Consider the following 13,954-nt stretch of genomic DNA (forward strand, 5'->3'; position numbering starts at 1 on the left):
TGGTAAGAACAACCCTTTGTTTTCCTCGTCACTGCCCTTCTCTGTACTTGTTCCAGGAGCTCTATATCCTTCCTAAAATGAGGCCTCCAGACCTGTATGCAGTACTCAAGGTATGGCATGACCATTGCCTTATACAAAGGAATAATCACCTTCTTATCCCTGCTGGCAAAATTCCAGCATATCATTGACAAGACACCATGAGCTTCTCTGGCAGTCTGTCTACACTGCTCAGAAAACTTCATATCTGTAACTCACTGCACAATTACCCCCAGGTCTTTTTCCTTCTCCGCTACCCTGAGTTTAGCACCACATAGTTGGTATGTTACTCTGGGGTTACTGCTACTCATATGCAGTACTTTGCATTTGTTAATGTTAAACTTCAGTTGCCATCTCTCAGCCCATCTGCCCAACTCTTCTAGATCCTGTTGCAGCAGTGTACTGTCATTAACAACCCTGCCAACATTTGTATCATCTGCAAACTTGGACATTAAGTCTGACATACCTTCGTCAATATCATTGATAAATATTCAAAACAACAATGGACCCAAAACTGAATGCTGAAGGACTCCACTAATAACATTAGTCCACGAAGAGCAGTGTCCATTGATTACCGCTCTCTGTCTTCTCCCACTCAACCATCCCTTTATCCTTAGCAGCAATTTGCCTCTAATGCCGCACTGCTCCAGTTTGTGCAATAGTCTTCCATGTGCAACAGTATCAAAAGCCTTTCTAAGATCCAAATATATGAATCAAAGTTATTCCCTGCATCCAGTTCCTTTGTGACCACATCATAGTATCCAGTCAAATTAGTCAGACAAGACTTCCCCTTAACAAAACCATGCTGTGTCTGACCTATAACTGAAGTCTTGTCTAGATGATCCTGCAGTGCTTCTTTAACAAGTGTCTCCATTAATTTCCCTGGAACAGAAGTTAAACTAACAGGTCTATAATTACTTGTGTCACCCTTTGTCCTCCTTTGTGAATTGGGGTCACATTTGCACATCTCCAGTCCATGGGTACCTCCCCTGAGTCCAAGGACGCTCTCATAATTATGGCTAAGGGTTTGCTTACTTCCTTTTCTGCCTCCTTTAATATAACTGGATAGATCCCATCCATCCCAGGTGCCTTTGTTATGTTTATCTTCAACAATTTCTCCTTCACTTTCCTCTTAGTTATTACTAAATCATCTAGCTCACTGCCAGAGTTTAGTTCACCTCTGGCATTCCCCTCCCTGAATAACTCCTCATGTGTGAATGTAGATGCAAAATACTCATTTAGTTTGTTAGCCACCTGAGCAGGATCATCAACAGTTGAACCATTGATATCCAGTCGACCAACCTGATTCATCCCCTTCCTTCTAGAGTTTACATAAGTAAAAAACTCTTTGCTGTTTTTCTTTGCATCCTTTTCAAAAAATTTTTCATAATCTGCCTTTGCCTGCCTAACCTCCTTTGTAACTTGGTTACACAGCTTATATCTATCGTAGGCTTCCATGTTACCCATTAATTTATATGTATCCCATGCATGTGTGAATTTCTGCCACGTCTCATTAGTTCATTTAACATCCATTTAGGCCGAAACCTTGAACAATATTTCTTAGTTGGTATGTAAAGCCTAGTAGTTTCCAAGATTAATTCATTGAATGCTTCCCAATTTCAATTTGCTGTTGGTAACATCATCAGTTGGTCCCAACCTGTAGAATTTAAATACTGTCTCAGACCTCCGTAATCGCCTTTATGAAAGCAAAAACCCTTCCCTTTACCCTTGATGGTAGTTTCCTCTTTGAGTAAATCCCACTTCAGCACACTGTGATCACTGCCACCTAGTGGTTCCTTTATGTGCAGATTCTTAATGCATGAAGAATCACTACTGATAATCAGATCAAGAGTATTACTCCCTCGAGTTGCCATCCAAACATGCTGTTGTAGAAACAATCATCCAATAAATCCACAAAAGCCTTGCTAGTGTGTGAGTGACCAATCCACAAGTTCCAGTCAATATCTGGGAAATTAAAATCTCCTATTATAAGACTCTGTGATTTACTGGCCCACTCTATTTCCCTGTACAGTTTTTTATTATATTACAGAGTCATTAGGCCTATAATACACTCTTACTCTCAATTTTGCTTTCCCAGTGCTTATGTCACACCAAACTGACTCGACACTGCACTGTCCAGCAATGTCGACTGGCTGTACCTCCTTGGATTTTATGTGTTTCTTAACTAACAGCATAACCCCTTCTCCCTTCCTACCCTGTCTATCCTTTCTGTACACATTGTACTCCCCAGTCCTGCATTCCTTATATCTGTGTGACACCACATCTCTAATATATCCCAACAATATCTGCCTTTGATGGTTTGACCAACATCTCAAATCCATCAAATTTATTTACCAAACTCATAGTATTGGTGTACACGCAATGTACACGCAAGTATACATGCACCTTAAATGTACATGTAAGTAAGCATGCACAACCCATGTGTTTACTTGTACCGCAGTGACTCCCAGCAGTCTCTGAAATCCCCTGCATCTTATTTTCCAGGCTGCTGCTCATTCCAATAGAAGCAATGCAAGAATCACTTTCACCTCTTCCAGCTTCTAATGTTAATCTATTAGTCCACGTGCAAGAATATTTGCTGATGCTATCAAGGCAGTGTTAGGTGGGTAGGAAAACTGCTAGATCCAATTTAGTAGTTTTCCGACCCACCTAACACTGCCTCGATAGCATCAGCAAATATTCTTGCACCCTTTCTATTCAAGTGTATCCCGTCCCTGTAGAAGCAGTCTCTCCTGTTAACAAGCACAGACCAGACTGAGAAAAATTCTACCCCTTGAGCCTTGCAAAATCTGTCCAGGGCCGTATTGATCGACAAAGCTCTCATCATATACTCTCTCCTATCCTGCTTCTGTTCCATCTATCTTGATTACAGAATATATTCCCAATTTCTTTAACAGTTGATCACTGACTACAAGTTGTTTATTTCAAGTCATCTTGCTCTCCTTGAGAACATGAAAGCAGAGGATTTCAAATTTTTATAAATACTTGCAGGTGAAATCACATCAACAAACAAACAGAAGACTGCCAGTCAGTTGAGTGCAAAGTTTTTAAATTATCTTCAAAAAGGCCTCTGAGGTTGGGAAAGTTCATATTCACAATATTACATTAATACACGAACCGTTGAGTTAAAATAATTTAATACTGTATATATACAAACAATACAGAGGATACTGTAACATAATCTATTTACAATAACTGATAGTGAATAAAGCCTAAAAACAAAATAAAATACTAAATTTTTAAAATACAATAAAATATATAAAATTAAAAGCGTTAAAACTATACAATTGTAGCTTTCGAGGGCGTCCGCCTCCTTTCTCAACAAGAAATAATACTTGCACAGCACATCCTTAAGTATCAGGTTCACGGCACACGTGGTTGAACAGGCACATGAACAAAAGCTTCTACACGTGTCCCAGAACCGGAAACAGCTCGGGAACGTGGTAAACAGAAACGCTCATCTTTTGAGAGGACTATAGCCTCAATAGGGATAGGGATAGCACCCCTATCCCTATTCATAGTATTATTATCAGATGAGCAAATCTACAAGCTCTCGAGTCACTTGCAGTCCCAGAACCTATGCGCCCGATCAAGGATGACAGCATTTTCTGGGGAGACCTGGTGCTGTCTTTCCCAGAAATGTTCAGCAACAGCGAACTTATCAAACTCTGCAGTCTGATCAGGCGCATGGTTTGTTCATGCACCTGATCACCCACGTGTGCCGTGAAGCTGATACTTAAGTATGTGCTGCGCAAGTATTATTTATTGTTGAGAAAGGAGGCGGACACCCCCGAAAGCTACAATTGTATAGTTTTAATAGTTTTAACGCTTTTAATTTTATATATTTTATTGTATTTTAAAAATTTAGTATTTTATTTTGTTTTTAGGCTTTATTCACTATCAGTTATTGTAAATAGATTATGTTATAGTATCCTCTGTATTGTTTGTATATATACAGTATTAAATTATTTTAACTCAACAGTTGGTGTATTAATGTAATATTGTGAATAAGTTTTTAAATTGACTTTATTGAGGATGAATAAAAGAATATCATAGCATGACAATGAATTAGTGCTGGATAATCTATATCTATTACATTACAACTAAGAGTTGGTCTTCATATGGGGAGGTTGCTATGTGTAACTTCAATTTTTAACTATTGCATTGCAAGAAAAATGTTCTCCTTTGTCCAGATTGTTAGGTGATATGGTTCATCAGAACAGTATACATCCTCTTACTTTATGTGGTAAAATTTAGGAGCTTGATTGGGGAAAGAATTCCACAATTGCACTACTAACCTTACATCATCATTTTGTCACCTATTTAGAAGTCTATATATTTCAAGTATATCAAAAGTGCTCTGCTCTGCATTCTTTTCTTCAAAACCAAAGGAATTATTTAAACACATAATGGATGTGGAACATGGAAAGCTACAGAATAGTTCTCCACCCAACCCAAAGGGTGAATTATGGCATCTAGGATTTACAGCTATTTAACTTGTTTACACAAGTATAAACAAATTGATACTTGTATGTAATTTTTGAACCATCCTCTATTAGTAATGAGATGCATTTATTGAAACAATATTATTTAAAAATTAATAACATTGAAAATGCAATATGGAGTATGCATATTGCAATTTAAAATGTATTGCAATTATAAAAATATATTGAAATTAAAATTAAATATATATATTGTTACATTCAGCAATACATAGATTATACTAAAATAATTACTTGTTTTATTTTAGAGCATGATATTCGTATTTCTGTGAGTGGATGTAGAGGTAAGTAGTAATACAAAATTATATTCTCAACAAGGCATAATTCTTTATTGTATATTAGCATTAGTAGAGGCATATGATGCAATAAAGTAAGCTTATATAGCCAAAAAAAAAAAAAAAAAAAACCCTTCCCGTTTCACTCATCCATTCACTCCAAAAGTTTGTCTAGTTCAACCTTGAATTTATTTAATCTGTCAATTTCCATGACAACAGATGGAAGTTTGTTCCAGCAATAAACCACCCACTGGCTAAAGGCAAATTCCCACACATCTATTCTACAACTGTCTTTCCTCAATTTGAATTTGTCCCCTCAGGCTATTAATCTGGGCAAGAGGAAGAATCCATCATCATTGAGCTTGCTCAAACCATTCAAGGCCTTATACACCTCAATTAGATCACCTCACAGGTGCCTAGTCTGCAGACTCTGCAATTTTCAGAACTTAAGCCTTTCCTGGTAACAGCAATCCTTTGTTCCACTCACTAATCTCAATGTGCTTCTCTGTACTTGTTCCAGCAGCTCGACATCTTTCCTAAAATGAGGACTCCAGACCTGTATGCAGTACTAAAGATGTGGCCTGACCATTGCCTTGTAAAATGGGATAACCAGTTCCTTGTCCCTGCTAGCAAAATTCCTGTATATCATTGACAAGACCCCATGACAGGCTACTCTTGCAGCCTGTTTGCACTGCTCAGAAAACTTTGTATCTGACTGCATAATTATCCTCAGGTCTTTTTCATTCTCCACTAACCTAAGTGTAGTGCTACTCAGTTGGTATGTTACTCTGCTACCCATATTTATTAATATACATAAATTATACAGGATACCATAAATATTTATTAATATTTATGAAATCTGTAGCTTTTTCAATCATTAAACATCTATTTTTTTCTTTTTTTTTTTAAATTTATGAATGTATTATTTCTTTGAATTAAAAAGCTTAAGCATTAAATTTGAGTGTACTAGGTCTTGCTTGAACTAGTATACACAAATTTAATTCTAATCCTTACTATAATTGTGTACTAGTCCTTACTAGAATAAAGTTATTATAATTATACTAGTTCTTACTTGAATATCTAGTACTCGTTTATGTTTCAACAAATTACTTTGTAACAGACTAGTCATGATTTAAGATTTTTAAATTTCTAAGATTAAAAGTTTCATATTATATTTAATTTACTGGAAATTGTTGGAAATGATCATTAGGTAAAATGATGATAATAATAAATAAATAAATAAATTTCCATTTATGTTTTCTATGAGACATGCCAGAGGAGCTAACAACTTTATCGTAACAGTTTTACTGCTGCCAATATGCAAATGCAACAGCTAAAAATGGGCCACACATTTTTTGTAGCAGCATAAGGACTCTATTGTGCAATGTCCATGTCTGTTCATATATATTACAATAGGAATACAGCCAAACCTCAAGCAGGGAACAATGGTTGATAGCATCAGTTGTTGTTTCTCTTTACTTCCTAGTTAGATAATTAATATTTTATTTGCTATTGGTAGTGCTCTTCATAAAACTCACTAAATGTATATACATATGAATCTTTAACCACCTAATTGACCACATCCTTAATCCTCTGTTTTTATAAATTTTTCTACTAAAATCAGTTTACAACTTTGAAAAATGATAAAAATTATTTTTATTTTTTGTGGCTAAATTTCTTCCCAGCATCCTGTAAAAGCAGTTTCTATGGGCACTTTAGAAAACTGAGAAATTGAATTTAAAAAAAAAGATTTATTTATTTATTATTATTTTTTTTTCTATCTCAGGAAGATATAGGTCATGCAAAGAAAAATTTTTCATGATAATGCTTGACTAATCTTACCTGTCTAAAGGTGACAGGTAAGATTAGACAAAAGCTCTTATCAGATATTAAAATCTGTGTGTTATATTATTTCTTGCTTATTTTTGGCACTTTGATTAATTTTATCACAGTGTGCCAGTTCACAGGTGATAAGTGGCAAGCCCACTATACTATCATGAAGGACTTACTTCTCTTGTGCCTGAGCAGAATACCCGGTTCCTTTACTGTTAGTCCCAGCTCATGGTACTTTCTTAGCATCACATCATAACTTCCAGTTAGATCCATCTCTCTCTCTCTCTCTCTCTCTCTCTCTCTCTCTCTCTCTCTCTCTCTCTCTCTCTCTCTCTCTAATATCATAGTTACAGCATGAATTATAACAGCAGTCTTTTCATCCTTCAGTGTTTCTAACTGGTCTGTAACATCTTGCATTTTTGTTCCATGCAAACCTGCTGTGGCCTTCTTTCATCTGTCCTTACCTGTCTAACAAGAGTGAGAGTCACTGAGTATTATAGTCTCCTCCTGCATCATTATTTCAATTGGTCTGTAAAACTGGTCTGTAAATCAGTATCCTGCGATCTAAAAGCTCTACCACTCTTTCCTAGAAATTAAATTTTTCATATACAGTAGGGCCCACTCATATGGCAAGTTAGGTTCCAGACCCCAGCCGAAAAGTGGAACATGGCCGTTTTCCTTTTTTTTTTTTCAATTGCGAATGCATATAAAAGCCTAATAACATGTTTACACTATCTTACGCTGTAAACAGACTGAATCACCTACAATAAAATGGTGCCGGATGCCCTTCTCGGACTCGGCTGCCGAGCACATCATGCCAAAAAAGCAGAACAAGCATCAAACATAATGAACATGGACATAATTTAAACCCACTGTATTAGCGGTATGCCAAAAAGCGGGGGCCCTACTGTACTGCAATCCCAAATTTCTTACATTTGAATTTTGACTTTTCGTTTTCCTTGCATTTATTGCAATTGTCCTTGATCCCTTGAACACTATTAGCTGTAGTCCAGATCACATGCCACAAGAAATACATGCATTTTATAATTGCAAAATTTGAAAAAGAAATACCTGCCAGCAGTGCCAGGAAAATCCCACCAAGAATTACCACTTCCAACAGAACTATGTATAACTTAACATATCTTTCAAATTACTGAATAGTTTAGGGTAAAGCCTCAGGTTACGTAGGGAGTTAACTAGCGTACAAGTTAGTGCAATTGCATCATTTCTGTAGGTGACCAACTACTTAAGTAGTTATGAATTGGCATCATTAAGTATATCTCATATTGTGAATACCTTCACAACATGACGTAGCCCAGTGGTCAGGAGCGAGAGTGCATAGCACGCGTTCCTTGAGTGGACCGGGGTTCCAGCCCGTGACTACTAAATACGATAAATATTTGTATTGACGATTTATTGTAAACTCTACTGACTTGGTTGTCGTGCCGGAGTATAAACAGAAAAAAAAAAAAAAAAAGTTACCACGATATTACACTACCTCGAATAAGTAACTTCACCATTGGAGAAGACTATTGTTACTTATTCTCAGTGGATACCATCACCCATACGGCACTATTTCGGAGCTTACTGGCCTCCCTCATCAGTGGGTGGGCAGGTACCCTGGTGTTGCAATGATGACAACCCAGTTGCGAAGTATAGGGCACCTCTCATATTGTAGAGTTATACTTTGCAACTGGGTGGTCATCATTGCAACACCAGGATAACTGCCCACCTACTAATGGGGGAGGCCAATAAGCTCCAAAATAGTGCCATATGGGTGATAGTATCCACTGAGAATAAGTAACAATAGTCTTCTACTATGATGAAGCATTACTTATTCAAGGTAGTGCAATATCATGGTAACTTGTTGTGAAGGTATTCACAATATGAGATATACTTAATGATGCCAATTCATAACTACTTAAGTAGTTGGCTACGTACAGAAATGATGCAGTTGCACTAACTTGTATGAATATCTTTCAAAGTGTTCATCCAGTGAGAAAAATAAACACACTTACCTGATCAGAACAATCCAGGATTAAATCAAAAAATAAAATAAAATAAAAAAATAATAATAGCAATAATAACAAAATATAAAGATAAATTTAATATATTAATTGAAAAATAAAATAAAATGTAATAATAATAATAATAACAAAACTGTTTGAAATTATAATAACTATTCAAAAATTATCTCAAAATTATTTCTAAGTACTATTTACAGTGCAATCTTGACATACTGCATACATCTACGACATACATCTAATTTACAGTATATACTACTGTAAATTGCATTCCCTCTAAATATGTCTAATTTTGAGGTGTGAGTCAGTATAAAAAATCGACAGTTTTTAAATTTTATTTCTTAAGTATATGAAACATTAAGTACATTACTATTAATTTTTTTTAAATGATAGTAATGTACTTATTCGTATATTAGTACATTTATCATTTAAAACATTTAATCTGTTTTGTCCATTAACAGCAAAACAGTAAAATTAAAAGGGAAAAAAGCACTGGTGAAATGAAATTTGCTCATAAAAAAACTTCATCAATAGAGTGTCTTCTGGTTATTGTGTATTCGTGTTAAAAAATTGGGAAAAACTGGTAAAATTTTATTTTCAGCTATTACATTTCAACCTCAGTATAACACCTGTGTTATACTGAGGTTGAAATGTAATTTTTAAAATTTTTAATCCAAGAAAATTCAAGAAAGTTCTAGTCAAAATTTTTTTTCATTTATCTCACCTTTGTAATAATGTTTGTTAAAGGAAAAACTTAGAAAAAAAGATATAACTTCATAACTGTTTAAATTAAGAACAAACGAGCAGCATAAAGCATTTTAAAAAATAAAAGTACAATAATAAACTAAAACATTATTTATAATGTTGTGCCTTATTTATAAGTGCAAAATTTGAAAAAGGAGTGTTGATCCCACCAAAATTACCACTTCAGAAATATGTGTATAACTAATCTTTTGAAATTCTCATCCAGTGAGAAAAACACAACTACCTGATCAGAACAATGAAAGATAATATTGTATAAATGTGAAAGCATAAAATATGCCTATTTGATTTAATTATTAATTAATTAATTAATAATAATTACATATTTAATTGTAATACTGATGTGATTAGTGATTCTCTAGCTGAGAATAATAAAAGCAGTTTATCAAGGGAGTTTTCCCTGATCTATCAGTTCTTGCTTGCTTCTGCACTTGAAATATATCAATCCAACCATTCATCTTCTTGCAGTTTTGGGTTAACACAGATCGGTCAATTCCTTGCTGTATCTGTTTTGGGGAAACAAGATGGAGCAAGGAATTCTTCCTACTTCTCTTCCTTTCCCAAGTGGTAACCTTCTAAGCATTTCTGTAAATCAGATCAAAACAGGTATTAGAGGCAGAATTTTACTCGCATATATAAATGAATGGTAGGAGCGTAGTTAATAAATCTGATGAACTTTGAAGTGTTTAAAATATTAAAAAATGTTGACATAATAGGAATATCAGAAACTAATTATTTCGATATAAGGGATACAGAATTTGTGAAACGACAGACATTGGTAGGGGTGGGGGGATTACTTATTCAAAAAGCACAGAGATTATGCTTCTTGGACACAATCTATGTGCTTCTGTGTATTTCAGTCTCTGAGAACTGTAAACACGATATTGGGTTGATCTGATATCACTCAAGCATTGAGAAAGCACAAATAAGAATAGTGGTGCACTAATAATTAAAAACTATAATAGACACCATATAATGATCATCTATACAGACAAATGTAATGGTCATGCAGAATGCCTTTAAACTTGAACTGGAAGTCACTCTGGTTTGTATAACTCAATAGTTCAATAAGTGTGCTTGGACTCAGGGACAAGAGTATCTACGCACCAGTCAAAGAATTTTCAGCTCCAAGAAACTGATAAAGTTTTTGAAGAATTTTGTCATTTTATTTACCTAATTGCCATGCTAAATCATACTCTATAAGTAGCGTTATAGCCTTAGTCATGCTCATTATTTTATTTTCTAATTTAGCTAGAAATTTTTTAGGTTACTACTCAATATATATAGAACCTTTGTATCATTCAAACCTTGCTGCCATTGTTATAGTTATAAAGTGAGTGGTAGAAGAATTCAAATTTTTTAATTGTGTTAGTGCTAAAGTTCAAATCACTTAGGTTGATGTTAGTTGGATAATTTTGTTATATATTATAATTAACTTAACTTTCAATTTGTAACAGTATAGCCTAATATATATGCAAACTTGGTAGTATGGCAGTATTATTCTGCATAACTGGTGTATCAATAAGAACATTCGAATTTTAATTATATATAATTAATAATGTAAACTTCACAGTATAACTGGTGCATAGCATTATTACTGCATTAGATGTATTTGTTTAGTGTAGTATTTTTTAATTATACTGAATTTGGACGAAATTCATGCCTCAGACCAGAGCAGAAAAGCAATGGGCTCAAGCTAGTGGGAGTGCTGTGGCTATGGGGAGAACTGAGGAGTGGCAGTTGTCCTCAGAATCATGGCCTTGTGAAATGTACGCCTTATTTGATGTGTGCAGATCTATCAGGAATGGGACATGATATTGCCAAGGGGGATGTCTTTGTGTGTGCTCAATGTAATGTGTAAGGATATTAGGGACCAACTCAGCATTGTTTTGGGCCTTTAAGAGAGAGAGCTTGAAAAACAGGATGGATACCCTCAAAGAAATTAAATTGGGAGAGCCCACCAAGCTCTCGGCTGCCCAAATCAATGCCAGAGCTTGCACTTGATCATCAGGCAACACAACAGCAACCCCCAAGGTAGAATTTGCTGCTCCCACAGGAGCTAGTTGTTGTCAGTGACTCTATTGTCAGGAAAACAATTGCCAATGCTAATACTGTTCTAAAGCAAATTCTCTAAAACAAGAAATATATTATGCAAAAACGATAGGTGGAATAAGACTACGGTATATCTACCAGGGGCAAAAGTTGAAGACAGAGCAAATATCATCTTTTAAGGGCCCGAAAGGTGATATTGCTGTACATGGCACTAATGACATTAGAAGTAGATCCGCAGACTTTTACTTAACAAGTACAGGGAAATGTTGACAAAAACTCACAAATTTGGGTTAAATTTGAAAGTGTCTGCAATTCTTCCCAGACACAATAGGAGGGGAATATACAATGAGAACCTTGTCAATCAATTTGGCCCTAGAGAGGTTGTGTAATGCTTGTGGGGTAGAAATTTTCTTAGCATGGTCTGTGCTTTTTAACAGGAGAGACTGCTTCTATAGGGATAGAGACACTTAAATAGAAAGAGTGCAAGAATATTTGCTGATGCCATCGAGGCAAAACTCCTACCTTCGGGGAGGGTGAAAGTGATTCTTGCACTGTTTCTCCTGAAACGAGCAGCATCCTTGAAAGAAAGGTGCTGGGAATTTCAAGGACTGCTGGAAGTCATTGTGAAACAAGTGAATACATGGGCTATGTTAGGATAACTAAGAGTAAGACCAGGTGCATGTATATTGAATGTACACCAATGCTAGTTGTATAGTAAATAAATTTGAAGTGCTGGTCAAGATATCAAATGCAGACATTATTGAAATTTCAGAGACGTTGAGTCATTCAGATATAAGGGATGCAAAATTTGAATATGGGAAGTACAATGTATACAGAAGGGGGTTGTGCTCTTAGTTAAGAAGCACATAAAATCTAAGGCAATGCATTCAGTTGACATGAGTAGCCAGTGCAACGTTGAATCAGTTTGGTGTGACATAAGCACTAGGAAAGCAAGAATGAGAGTAGGAGTGTGTTATAGGCGTAATGACTCTGAACAATGAATACTGTAGAGAGAGAGCCAGTAAATCTTATAATGGGCTATTTTAACTTTTCAGATATTGACTGGAACTTGGGAATTGTTCACTCACAGACTCTTTTCTATAGCAGCCTGTTAGAGAGGCAACAAGAGGGAGTAATACTCTTCATCTGATTATCAGCAGTGATTATTCCTGCATTAAGAGTCTGCAAATAAAATAATCTAAGTGGCAGTAATCAAAGTGTATTGATTTGGGATTTACTTAAAGGTGTAACTAACATCAACAGTAAAGGGAAGAGGTTTTTACTTTTGCAAAAAAGACTACAGTGGTCACAGACAGTTTTTAAATTCTATACAATGGGACCAATTAATGATATTAACAACAAGAAATTTTAAATGGGATGCATTCAGGGAAATAATCATAGAAGCTACTAGGCTTTTCATACCAACTAAGAAATACTGTTCAAGGCTTAGACCTAAATGGATGTTAAAAGAACTACTGATACATGTGATAGAGAAGAAAAATGTTTGGGATGCATATAAATTATCATGTGATACAGAAGCCTATGGTAGACATAACTAGTCTGCAATCAAATCACAAAGTAGTTAAGAAAGAAAAGGCAGATTACGAGAAGTCTCTGGCAAAGAATGTCAAGAAAAGCAGCAAAGTCTTCTATATTAACAGAAGAAAGAAGGAGTTGAAACACATTGGTCCACTTGATGTTCATGGTTTAACTTGTTGATGATCCTCACAGGTTTCTGACAGGCTGAATAGGTATTTTGTATCTACAATAACACATGAAGAATTCTTTAGGAAAGGGAATGCCAGAAGTTTATCAAATTCTCAGAGGAAACTGAATGATTTTGTTATAACTGAGAGGAAAGTAGAAAAAAAATTGTTGAATTAAACATAAAAAAGGTACCTGGGGCGGATAGGATCTATCCAGTTTTATGAAGGGAGGCAAAAAATGAAGTAAGCTAACTCTTGACCATAATTGAGAGCATCTTTAGATTCAGGGGAGGTCCCTGTGGACTAGAAATGTGTAAATGTATCCCTAATTCACAAAGGGGAGGGAGGGAATCGAAGGGTGACATGAGTAATTACAGACTTGTTAACTTAACGGCTGTTCCGGGGAAAATAAGGGAATCACTGGTTAAAGAAGTAATGCAGGACCAGCTGGACAGGCATTCAGTTATACTGAAAACACAGCATGAATTTGTTAAGGAGCAGTCTTGTCTAACCAATGTGATAGGTTACTATGATGCAGTGATCAAAGAATTGGATGGTGCAAAAAAAAATAATTCTGACATCACATCTTGGATTTCAGGAAGGCTTTTGATACTGTTGCACATGGAAGACTACTGTACAAATTGGAGCACTATGGCATTAAGGGCAAGTTACTGCTATGGATAAATGGATGATTAAGTGGAAGAAGACAGAGTGATTATCAATGGACACTGCTCTTTGTGGAC

At 35.5% G+C, this 13,954-nt stretch overlaps 1 protein-coding gene across 1 annotated transcript in view; it reads left to right on the forward strand.

Moving 5' to 3' along the window:
- Positions 1 to 3,970, forward strand: part of LOC150084288 (uncharacterized) — a 153,648-nt gene extending 149,678 nt beyond the window's left edge. The window contains exon 12 of the mRNA XM_090376173.1: positions 3,945 to 3,970. Coding sequence (XP_090232299.1) covers positions 3,945 to 3,970 — 26 coding nt within the window. The remainder of the gene's footprint in view (positions 1 to 3,944) is intronic.
- The last annotated feature ends 9,984 nt before the right edge of the window (positions 3,971 to 13,954 follow it).

Source organism: Mastigoproctus giganteus, chromosome 6 (genome assembly GCF_048544385.1).
Source record: "Mastigoproctus giganteus isolate SK-2022 chromosome 6, ASM4854438v1, whole genome shotgun sequence".
Lineage (NCBI taxonomy): Eukaryota > Metazoa > Arthropoda > Arachnida > Uropygi > Thelyphonidae > Mastigoproctus > Mastigoproctus giganteus.